Source organism: Mixophyes fleayi, chromosome 9 (assembly GCF_038048845.1).
Source record: "Mixophyes fleayi isolate aMixFle1 chromosome 9, aMixFle1.hap1, whole genome shotgun sequence".
NCBI classification, from domain to species: Eukaryota; Metazoa; Chordata; class Amphibia; order Anura; family Limnodynastidae; genus Mixophyes; species Mixophyes fleayi.
In genome coordinates this window covers 125,795,652-125,807,777 of record NC_134410.1, presented here as the reverse complement: position 1 = coordinate 125,807,777, position 12,126 = coordinate 125,795,652, and the positions used below count along the sequence as shown (strand labels likewise).

The window sequence follows — 12,126 nt, the reverse complement described above, 5'->3', positions numbered from 1 at the left end:
TCACCATGACAACGCAGCCTCACTCAGCTGTACTATTTCTCTCTAATTGGCAGTAAACTGGGAGGGGGGGGGTGTATCCAAATAGCTCGACTGCGTTGTATGTGGAGACCCCTGCACACAATTCCTCCTATTCCAAAACCCTGCACGTCACCTGGTGCACAGACCCCCCACCACCAGTGCGAGCCTGTCATAGACCCCACAACGTGCAGCCTTCTCTTATCCGAGACCCCCCTCTGCTTTCTTTTATGCCACTGTATATAATGTATCTCCAATGTATGTGATATCCCTGCACATCTCTCTACTACATTACTGTGTATTCCTATAGATGGACATGGCTGTGTATTCCTATAGATGGACATGGCTGTGTATTCCTATAGATGGACATGGCTGTGTATTCCTATAGATGGACATGGCTGTGTATTCCTATAGATGGACATGGCTGTGTATTCCTATAGATGGACATGGCTGTGTATTCCTATAGATGGACATGGCTGTGTATTCCTATAGATGGACATGGCTGCGTATTCCTATAGATGGACATGGCTGCGTATTCCTATAGATGGACATGGCTGCGTATTCCTATAGATGGACATGGCTGCGTATTCCTATAGATGTACATGGCTGTGTATTCCTATAGATGTACATGGCTGTGTATTCCTATAGATGTACATGGCTGTGTATTCCTATAGATGGACATGACTGCGTATTCCTATAGATGTACATGGCTGTGTATTCCTATAGATGGACATGGCTGCGTATTCCTATAGATGGACATGGCTGCGTATTCCTATAGATGGACATGGCTGCGTATTCCTATAGATGGACATGGCTGCGTATTCCTATAGATGGACATGGCTGCGTATTCCTAATGATGGACATGGCTGCGTATTCCTAATGATGGACATGGCTGCCTATTCCTAATGATGGACATGGCTGCCTGTTCCTATAGATGGACATGGCTGCGTATTCCTATAGATGGACATGGCTGCGTATTCCTATAGATGGACATGGCTGCGTGTTCCTATAGATGGACATGGCTGCGTGTTCCTATAGATGGACATGGCTGCGTGTTCCTATAGATGGACATGGCTGCGTGTTCCTATAGATGGACATGGCTGCGTGTTCCTATAGATGGACATGGCTGTGTATTCCTATAGATGGACATGGCTGCGTATTCCTATAGATGGACATGGCTGCGTATTCCTATAGATGGACATGGCTGCGTATTCCTATAGATGGACATGGCTGCGTGTTCCTATAGATGGACATGGCTGCGTGTTCCTATAGATGGACATGGCTGCGTGTTCCTATAGATGGACATGGCTGCGTATTCCTATAGATGGACATGGCTGCGTATTCCTATAGATGGACATGGCTGCGTATTCCTATAGATGGACATGGCTGCGTATTGCTATAGATGGACATGGCTGCTACTCCCTTCATATAAAATTCACACATTTCTGCTGCTTCACTGCTCTCTCTCCCCCCCCTGTACATCCTCCTCCTCCTTATATCAGTACAGACACTGCTATTCCCGTAAGTAACTTGCAATATGTCGCTCTAACATCGCCATCTATGTCAGCAGCTGTACAGTAAACCTGTGGGGAAATGTATATACTTATGCTAAGGATTTTGAGCTTTAATAGACCCCCCTTCTCCCTCCCCTAAGGCCGTGTATCTGGGACATAAAAGGTTAAAAACTAGAACCAGAGATTTGTACAATACTTTCAGTCTATGGTGAATCATTGAAGTTCTATCTTTGTAACTTGTTCCTCTTGTATCAAAATGTGATGATCTGTCAGAGAAACTTTGTAACAATGACTTATTGTTTTATTGTATTTTTTTGTCCAACCGCCCGGTCTTAAGACTGTATCCTAAAGGCATCTGACGGATTCTGCGCCCATATAACCTGTATGAGTTTGGAATCGGGGGTGAGAACATCGTGTACCATGTTCTAAATATGTCCTGCGTTGTGAACGTGTCTCTGGGCAGGTCAGCCGAATATAGACTCCGATATTCACGTCCGATAGACAAAACGTTTCTGATCCCCCTCTCTGCTATTCCAGTACATACCCAGATCTCATACCTGAAGATACTTGGGTCAGAGTACAGAGTCCTCTGCTAAAACCTTGCTCGTAAATGAGACACCTGATTTAGCGCACGCTTGAAACGGAGGCCGTGCACCCAACTGTCTCTGCCAGTCCAAAATATGTCAACATAAGACCCCCCTCGGTGGAAGCCCATTGTCTATTTCATATATACTCCCGCTGGTTATGTTGAGTGAGGGGTTAATGTTGATTGTCAGCTCTTGGCCTCCTACCACGAGGGTGCATTACAGCAATTTTTTAGCCGATTGGTGCAAACTGTTCTTTTATTTAGTCGTAACTATAGAATGGAGCGGGTCTGGGCAATTGGTGGCTCTACAGCTGTAGTGGTGGAACTATAACTCCCAGCAGGCTGACGCTTGTAGCTCCACAACTTGGGAGAGCCACCGTTTGCACATCGCTGGGGTGGATGACCATGCAGTGAGAATCACCTCGCACACTAACTATATATGTATATATATATATATATAACACACACACACCATGTGAGGAGGTTTTTACTGCTTAAACTTGGCCTTAAACGTGCCTCTCGGTCTCTCTCCATTTGTATTGTGAACTGGGTGAGCTATGGCCCTGTTGATGACAGCCAGTTGTTATAGAGCCATTACCCCATGCATGTCACCCCCTCCCTGGCTCGGAGTGATGCCTCTAAATCTGGCTCCGTCTGAAAGCCTCTTTCAGGGCCTTGTCAATAAAAGTGATGTCTGCCCACCAGGCTTTTTTTTTTTCCTCCTAACAGTTGAGATGGAGAAAATAAACTTACCCCCCCCCCCCTTCCTGCATAGCAAAGCTCAGACCTTCAAAGTGGTCACGTCACTGTCGCATAAAACCACTTGCGCCTTTAAAACGTCAAATAAGGATGTGTCTAGCTGTGTGTTTAAAAAGAGAAATCGACTTTTGTGATGAGCTTTTCATTCCTCTCTGAAACTTTGATATCCAGGGACCAACTATGTTGTGTTTTTTTTATACTACTAGAATAGCTGCTGAATCTGTCCCTCCTTCTGTCATTTGCATGGAAGGTCACATGGATTTAGGGGAGGGGCAGGCAAAATACTCAAATAACTCCCAACGTTGTCCGTTGAAGTTGAGCACAGTGATATGCACACACATAGGGGCGTGGCCATGTCACCGTGGGGGTGTGTCCAGCGCTTTCAAAGTGAGACAGCCACGCCCAACCTGCTCCTCTCCCCCCAATAGCACCATTGATTTGTCATGTGCACCAGAGATACCAGAAAATAACAACAATCCCATCTACTCCAGAGTCGGGACAAATGTGCCAACGGTGGGACTGTCCTGCCAAAATCGGGACAGTTGGGAGTACGCACACATGGGCAGAGAAAAACAGGGACAGCAAATAAAACGTGAGCGTCAAAATGCTTCTAATTTATAAACACTGCAGTTGGCCCAAATATGCGTTGTGGGTAGAAAACTCGCACAAACCACATATATTTTGTGGTAGCATTGTTTGTGTTTATAGTGTACCTGTCTTCTGCACTACATGGGGGCAGCCATTTTAAGAATGCGTCTATCGGTCCGTACCTCGTTGATGTCACTGGTACTTAGCGATATAATAGACCGCAGTCCATAAACAGTGGTTCATCCAACAAAATGGCTGCCCCTCAGTGTTGAGACAGGTATACGTTAAAATATGTTCGTAAGCCGCGTTATATCAGATTAAACCTCTCCTCGGTGCTGTCCGTGTTCCCAATTGTAAGAAATTGCTCATTGCTGGTTTTCTGCTTCAAAATTTTCTTTTCTTTCAGTGCAGTATATTGTTACCTCAGAGATTAACTCATTTCTTTTTCAATCTTTAAGCTGACAGAATAGGTCCATAATTTTAGGCTCAGTCTTAGGGGGGAGACCTCACAGGACGAAGGGGCCTCTGTTCACAGCCCGACTGAACTGGCGGAATGAGTTTGAGTTGAACGTTGGGTCAACGTGCGAACAGACGAAACTGCGAGAGGAAACCACCACATACCTCTCCTGTAATAACGCCCAGTATGGCTACCATCGACCTGCTCGCTGACAGCGCCCTGCTGATGTGTATACTGCCAGTTCTGTTATCCTACTTGTAATTCACCATGACTTCGTGTTTCGGTCATTGTGCTACCGTACTCCCCCGTCCTACCACACCATCAGCTGGACTCTCTATAACAGGATGTCTCCTCCTCTACGCTTTGCCCCGGGGCAGGAGTCACGGCCAGATTTTTCCAAAATACAGACCTGTTTTTCACCAGTGCAAATATTTCTCATAGAATGATTGTTTTTCCAGAGTTTAGTCCACTGACGCACTTATGTTGACATTTAAAAATAAAAAATAAAATTTGGATTCTGAAAGAGCAGGTAAACTGCAAATCGCAGGGCTTATACAGTTGTTGGTTTCAGAGATATTGTAGTATGATAGCTCATTCTTAATGCAAAATAACAGATGGCTGTATTCGTAAATAATTTAAAAATTATAATCTGAGGGTACTTGGTGAACATTTATAGACATAGTGGGTTCACTTGGTAAGGAACAGGCTAAAAAACACACTAATGGCAAGTACACGCATGCTCTCTTCTAACGTCCCTTTCAATGAAGGAATGAACATGACAATAAAAAAATAAAGAAATCTTTCTGGGTTGTGGTTCATAATATTGATTAATAAAATGTCCCTCCTCCGTTGCAGAAAGCTGAAGCCGCATCTTTTAGACTCTCATCGAAATGGCATCTAAAGCAAAAAGTTAGAATAGAAAAGCAGAGCACACCAGTTAGCTTGCTGTGATGTCATCTTCCCCCTCCCTCCAGCTGTTGCCAGTTAGAGAATCAACACCCTCCAAAAGCAATGGATACGATGGACAGGTTAAATTAAGCATAAACACAGTAATTGTTAATTAATGCAGAGGCTTCATCATGAGCTATTTATATACTAATTCCGCAGCGCTGTACAGAGAACTCACTCACATCCGTCCCTGCCCTATTGGAACTTACACAGACAGAGACTAGGGTCAATTTGATAACAGCCAATTAACCTACTCGTATGTTTTTGGAGTGTGAGAGGAAACCGGAGCACCCAGAGGAAACCCACGCAAACACGTGGAGAACATACAACCTCCACACAGATAAGGCCATGGTCAGGAATCAAACTCATTATCCCAGTGCTGTGAGGCAGAAGTGCTAACCACTAGACCACCGTGCTGCCCCCAATTTATTTTTATATTAAAACATGGCTTTGTTTTGTGTGTGTATATGTATGTATGTGTGTATATATATATATATATATATATATATATATATCTCTATCTACTATATAAATGCCTAGTGGCGTGTGTGGAAAATAAAAACCACGCTGCAGCACCACCTGCTGGGCAGAGTTATACACTGACCTATATATTTCTTGAAGGAGAAGTGACAGTTGGGAGTGGTTGGTGGTTGCCGGGGGTGACAGTGGGGAGTTTTTAACACCTTAAGTAGCTTGATGAAGGATGTGGCGATGAAGATGAAGGATGAGGTGATGGAGAAGAATGATGAGGTGGTGACATGTGGACAAAACCACGTTAAAAAAGGGCGCTTGCGTCGGGAAGTAACGCTCTTCCCCTGAGGAGGCCTGGGCTAGGCCCAAATGCATGACAAGAACCTTTTTAACACCTTAAGTAGCTTGATTTGACTAGAATGCATGAGTATCATGCACGGGTTAACTTGTGTGTGTGTGTATATGTGTATATATATATATGTGTGTGTGTGTATATGTATATGTATGTGTGTGTATATATATATATATATATATATATATATATATATATATATATATATATATATATATATATATATATATATATATATATATATATATATATATATATATACACACACACACACACATGTGTATATGTGTGCGCGCATATAACACACATTTTTCAAATAGTTTGTGGTCTCTAATTCATCTCCCACATGGCGTTGATGGGAATTTTCCCCGCATTGGCTCGATATCATCTCCAGAATCACCTCCATAATTCTTTCCTCAAATGTAAACACCTCCTAAACATCCTCCGTACCTTCACTTATGGTATGTTGTTCACGTAGGGTGAGCAGCACCTGGTGTGGGGAATTCTCACAATACTGGAAGCTGCTCGTCTCTCCTCCGCATTCCTAGGCTGCAAATCCATATGTTTATACATAAGCAATGGACGCCCTCGTTTCTGTGGCCACCGTATCTCCATTGAAGGTATTCTCATTGATCTCCCAATTTAACGTTACAGCCGCCTCTCCCATCCTGCGTCACTTCATCGTTTAAGTCTCTAACTCTACTCAAACCTCAGGGGCTCCTGTTTGTTGCTGAAATCCTTTATTTTGCCCACAAATTGTGCGTCTATGGCTGGTCGGTTTGACCAACTGTTGGATCTATTCTGGGCTTGGCCATTGTAATCAGAATCCAATCTGGTTGGATCAGAGATGATTGGGTATATCTGATAGTCAAATGGAACGGTGACCCCACTTGTGTGTTTTGGGGAGAGGGGGGTTCAGCGTTTGACTTTGAATTGCCGGAGTCATTTACGGAGGTGTGATACGGTTGTCAGTGCAGTAACTGGATAAATACATTACTGCCATAGTAAATGCAGAAATTCTGCACAAATACAGTGTTTGTGCTACTGACCCGCTAGATTGTAAGATGCTTTGTATAGGTCAAACTTGTCGCGAAGTTGGAATTTGCAGCATTCTGTATCTGATAAAGGTATAAAAACTGTGCACCATAGACTAGAGGAATGCAAACAAGCAACAAGCTTAGTGGATCTTATATTTAATATATTATACAGTCTACATTCTCTGCCACGCAATAACATTACTCTACCGGCATGTTTAGGAAAGTCCTTTGAATGGGGTTGTATCCTGACACTAATTATACGCAAGCTCTGTGCAGTTTCCGAATGCCCGAAGCTGGGAGTACTTTGCAACAGTGACATAATTAGGGGCGTGGCTTCCAGCCCTGCATTTAGGTGATGTCATCATGGTCAGGGCAATGCGTCATCTAGTCCTGCATTTACATGATGTCATTATGGGTGTGGCTACGAGATGTGACATTTATCATTGTCTCTCTGTCGCCTATGAAAGATCTTATTGATAAATTGTGACAATAACAGGTTTTATTTGTTTGTTATTTCTGCGCTAAGCGGCAATTACAAAAAAATAATTGTTATGGCAGCTCGTTAATAAATAATCCTGCATTCATATGGCGGTGGTATGGGGTGGCTAGGAGATGTGTCCACATTTATATCTAAAACGCTGTGATTGTGACATTCAACCTGTGCGTTTTAATTAAGTTTCTTGTTATAGTTGAAGCGCCAATTAAAGGTTGAGGGGATCTTTGCAAAATTCAATTTTTAGAAAAGCTTTTGTTTGGAGTTGAGGTTGTTCTGTGATCTAAGGGATTGTCTAGACGTTTTTTTACTATCAAGTTAGATGTAATAACATTTTCTGTCTCTCGTTAAGGCGTCATGACTGATGTAGAGCAGATGTAGGCAAGCTGGGGGTTTTTTATTTTCCTGCTGTTGTGGAACTACAAATCCCATCATGGGCCCCCTCCAGTCTCAGCAGACAGGAAGACATAACTTGCCAATTTCTGATGCGTTCATTTTTAAGGGGAGATGTTGTCTCTAATAGGCCTTGGTGATATTCCAGGGGTTGTGGAGTGATGTCATTTATGATTGTAATATTGTTTTTGTTGAAATACAGGTCGTCTCGTAAAGAGGGAGACGTTTGCAGCTCTGTTTTGCTTGGGGAAGCAATTCCTACATGCAAAAGGGAGCTGATAAAGTTACCTGTGCAGAGTAAAATTGCTTGTTCTTGCTAGTTAATGATTATGCTATATATATATATATATATATATATATATATATATATATATATATATATATATATATATATAATTTTAAACAAAGTTTTGATTAGCTTGAACTTAACCAAAAATAGATGAAAAAATGAGTGAAAAATATATATATACTCAAGCAATGAATAACATCCTGCATATGTGTTTTATTCAGTGCTTGACAAATCCCAGGAGTCAAAGGTACCAGTGAAGGAGCTAAATATTTAAGGGAATTTTTGTCCCCTCAGCATCCACAACAAGTATAGAAACTATATTCTGTATAATTTTCTACATATCTGTATGAAACCCATAACACCCTTTTAACCTGTCGATCTTTGCGTTTCCTCTCCTGTAACTCACCCCAGCTGTGCGTGGGGGAAAGAGAGAGCAGTTTGGGGTCAGAAGTCGGCACCAGAGGGCGGAAGTGTCAAGTTGTCTTGAAAACAAGATGGCGTCTCCTGACATGGAGACCTCTGTCCGTGACAGGTACTCTGACAGGAAGAGAGGAGAAGACAGCAGGAGGGCAGACTGGGGAAAGTCTCAATTTCAGGATTAGCAAAGTGCTTTAATCCTTCACTAAGAAGTGTATTCGATACAGCACAGTGACCGAGTGCAGTATGAGGGGGTTAGTTTAACCAGATTCAGTCATCTCTAAAATGGCTGACATATCACTATAATATCCTGTCCACTGTGGGCCCCCTTCTGCCACTGAGGGCCCATAACATGCGGTGTAAGCATATGGCTGCGCCATCACATGCAGAGAAAAGCCCAAGTGTAAAAATTTAGTATTAAAATAACCCTGCCGGCTACACGGCAGCCATTTTGTTTGGCTGAATCCATCAATATTCATGAGGATGCAGCCTGCCGACGCCTCATACCTCAGAAATTAAATTTGTTCATAGTGAATTGATAAATTACTTTAAAAAAATATATATAGATAGAAAAAAGGTGTTGTACACAGGTATTCAGACCGTATATATAGCAGTGTTGGCTAACCTGTGACACTCCAGGTGTTGTGAAACTACAAGTCCCAGCATGCTTTGCCAGTATATAGCAGCTCATTGCTGGAAGAGTATGCTGGGACTTGTAGTTTCACAACACCTGGAGTGTCACAGGTTAGCCAACACTCTTATATAGTGTCAAAATAATGGATTTTAAATGGCTGCTTGTAATATAGCCGTTTTAGTTGCATTTTATTGTTACTGACGGAGGAAACATTTGAATGTGTCAGTAATTGTTGGCAGCTCTGCTTCCAGCCTCTCAGATGCTTTGTTACAACGTCCAAGAGGAGATTTCATGAATGCTAAAAAAAAAAAAAAAAAAATCTCTTATACAAATGTCATCCGCTGCTCTTTGCCAAATGCTTTTTAACCTTTGATGTTAACACAGTTTGTGCCATCGGCCGCTCCAGACAACAGGTGAGCCAATAAACTCGTCTTGTATTCATGGCACAGCCCTGCAGACTAGTGTGTAAACAGGAGCGTATATATAGATCAGCCCAAAGAATCGGACACGATGAAGAAAAATTAGTTTGAGAAGATTTAAAGTGTTCCGGTCATCTGCACGTAGCGGAGGCGGCCATTTTTATGTCTGCCTTGTGTGTTTCTGATGAAGCAACCTATCGATTCAGTAGGAACTAGTGACCTCACTGAGGCATGAGCCAACAAAATGGCTGCCCCCAGTGTGAGTGGATGACTTTACACCAGGCATAGGCAGCCGGATTCACTTCACGGGTTTCATGTGTCACCCTTCAAATTTCGAAAGGGTCACACGTAGTCTTAGTATAAATCCAAAATGCGCTCAATAACAGCCTTCAGATTTCCCTGTACGCCACTCAAACCCCTCACTCACCCCAAAACACTTCTAAGACCCCTCACAAAGCCTACTCATCCAAAACACATATCAACCCCAAAATGTCTCTCATTGCTCTCACTTGCCCTAAAATACCTCTCGACCTCCTCATTCATGCTTAAAATTACCCAAGTTGGCGACTCCGGGCGGAGTTCATTGTTATTTTCTGCTTTGAGCTCAGCCCGTGGCCCTAGCTCTTATTTAATAAGAGACCGGTTCGGAGGTGAATCTTGGTAGGGGCCTAGTGACGGACTGAGAGTTAATCATCATCACCACTTATTTATATAGCGCCACTAATTCCATAGTGCTGTACAGAGAACTACTCACATCAGTCCCTGCCCCATTGGAGCTTACAGTCTAAATTCCCTAACATACACACACACACACACACACACACACACACACACACACACACACACACACACACACACACACACACACACGTCAATTTTGTTAGCAGCCAATTAACCTACTAGTATGTTTTTGGAGTGTGGGAGGAAACCAGAGCACCCGGAGGAAACCCACGCAAACACGGGTAGAACATACAAACTCCTCACAGATAAGGCCATGGTTTGGAATCGAACTCATGACCCCAGTGCTGTAAGGCAGAAGTGCTAACCACTTAGCCACAGGTTTCTGATAACGCAGATTAGCAAAAGCTTCTGTCGTACTGATTTACTAAGAATGTTGTGTCTTACCATTGTACGCTGCATGTTATATTGGTCTGCACTGGAAGTAGGTGAGAAGATAATTGTGCTGATTTGGTAACGCTGCTAGGATGAGACTGTCTTATTACCGGTGATGTTCCTTCTGTATATAAAACGTAATTGTATTTATTTTTCAGCCCCATGAATGTTCAGCTGAATGTGGACCCTGATAAACGACTTTGGATATTGGCAGTGTCGACTCTTGGCAGGAGAAGCTGACCTCCGCAGTGAGGACACAACATGGGGCCGCTGAATGACTTTCTGCCTTGGTACTTTCTTCTCCTGTGTTCCATCAGAAAGGCGGCCACATTCCCAAGCTTTACGGTGTCCGACACTTCTCTCACTCACCTCGCCGTGCACAAACACACGGGTGACGTCTACATCGGTGCCGTGAACAGAGTCTACAAGCTGTCGGAGAATCTGACCGAGCTGCGCTCCCACCTCACCGGCCCTATTGACGATAACGCCCGCTGCTACCCCCCGCCCTCCGTGCGTGTCTGCACGCACAAGCTCTCCCCCTCTGATAACGTCAATAGACTTTTGTTGATCGACTACACAGGTAACCGGGTGGTGGCCTGCGGGAGTGTATGGCAAGGGATCTGTCAGTTCCTACGGCTGGACAATCTCTTTAAGTTGGGAGAGCCCCACCACCGCAAGGAGCATTATTTATCGGGGGCGAGGGAGCCGGACTCCATGACTGGAGTGATAGTAGAGCAGGACGCCGAGCAGAGTAAACTTTTTATTGGCACGTCCATCGATGGCAAATCAGAGTACTTCCCCACTCTTTCCAGCCGCAAACTTGTGAGAAACGAGGAGAGCGATGAGATGTTCCGTCTGGTGTACCAGGATGAGTTTGTATCTTCTCAAATCAAGGTCCCCTCCGATACTCTTTCCCTGCATCCTTCGTTCGACATTTACTACGTGTATAGTTTTGTCAGCGGTGGCTTTGTGTATTTTTTGACACTACAGCTGGACACTCAACAGACGTTGCTGGACGCCACCGGGGAGAAGTTCTTCACTTCTAAGATCGTACGGATGTGCTCCGGAGACCCGGAGTTCTACTCTTACGTGGAGTTCCCCATTGGATGCACGAAAGACGGGGTGGAATACAGGCTCATCCAAAGCGCCTATCTCAACCGGCCAGGGAAGAAACTGGCGCAAGAACTGGGGATACCGGAAGATGAGGATGTTCTTTATACGGTCTTCTCTCAAGGGCAGAAGAACAGGTCCAACCCTCCACAAGAGTCTGTCCTTTGCCTCTTCACCCTCAGCCAGATCAACAAACGCATTAAGGAGAGGATACAGTCCTGCTACCGCGGGGAGGGGAAGCTGTCTCTGCCGTGGTTACTGAATAAAGAACTGTTCTGCATTATTACGGTAAGCAATCTTGAAGGGCGAGTGATGTTGTTCCCATTTACTTAGCTTCGATATAGTCTGCTTCCTCCGTCTGTGAGGGCTGGGTCTGTGCCCATCTCTCTGCTTTGTGTTAAAGAAGAAGCACGGCGCTGGGGAGTGTTAAAGGCACATGTGAAGATTTGTTGCTTAATGTATAACATTATTAAAAATTGATTTTTTTTCGTAGTGGAACTTGCTCCGTTAGGTGCTCTGTGAGCTAATTAA

The 12,126-nt window shown here is 43.8% G+C and overlaps 1 protein-coding gene across 1 annotated transcript in view; it reads left to right on the top strand.

Moving 5' to 3' along the window:
• PLXNA3 (plexin A3) overlaps positions 1–12,126 on the top strand; it is a 73,178-nt gene that overhangs the window by 10,932 nt on the left and 50,120 nt on the right. Inside the window, exon 2 of the mRNA XM_075185627.1 lies at positions 10,644–11,883. Within this exon, the coding sequence (XP_075041728.1) occupies positions 10,747–11,883 (1,137 nt within the window). The 5' untranslated portion in view covers positions 10,644–10,746. The remainder of the gene's footprint in view (positions 1–10,643; positions 11,884–12,126) is intronic.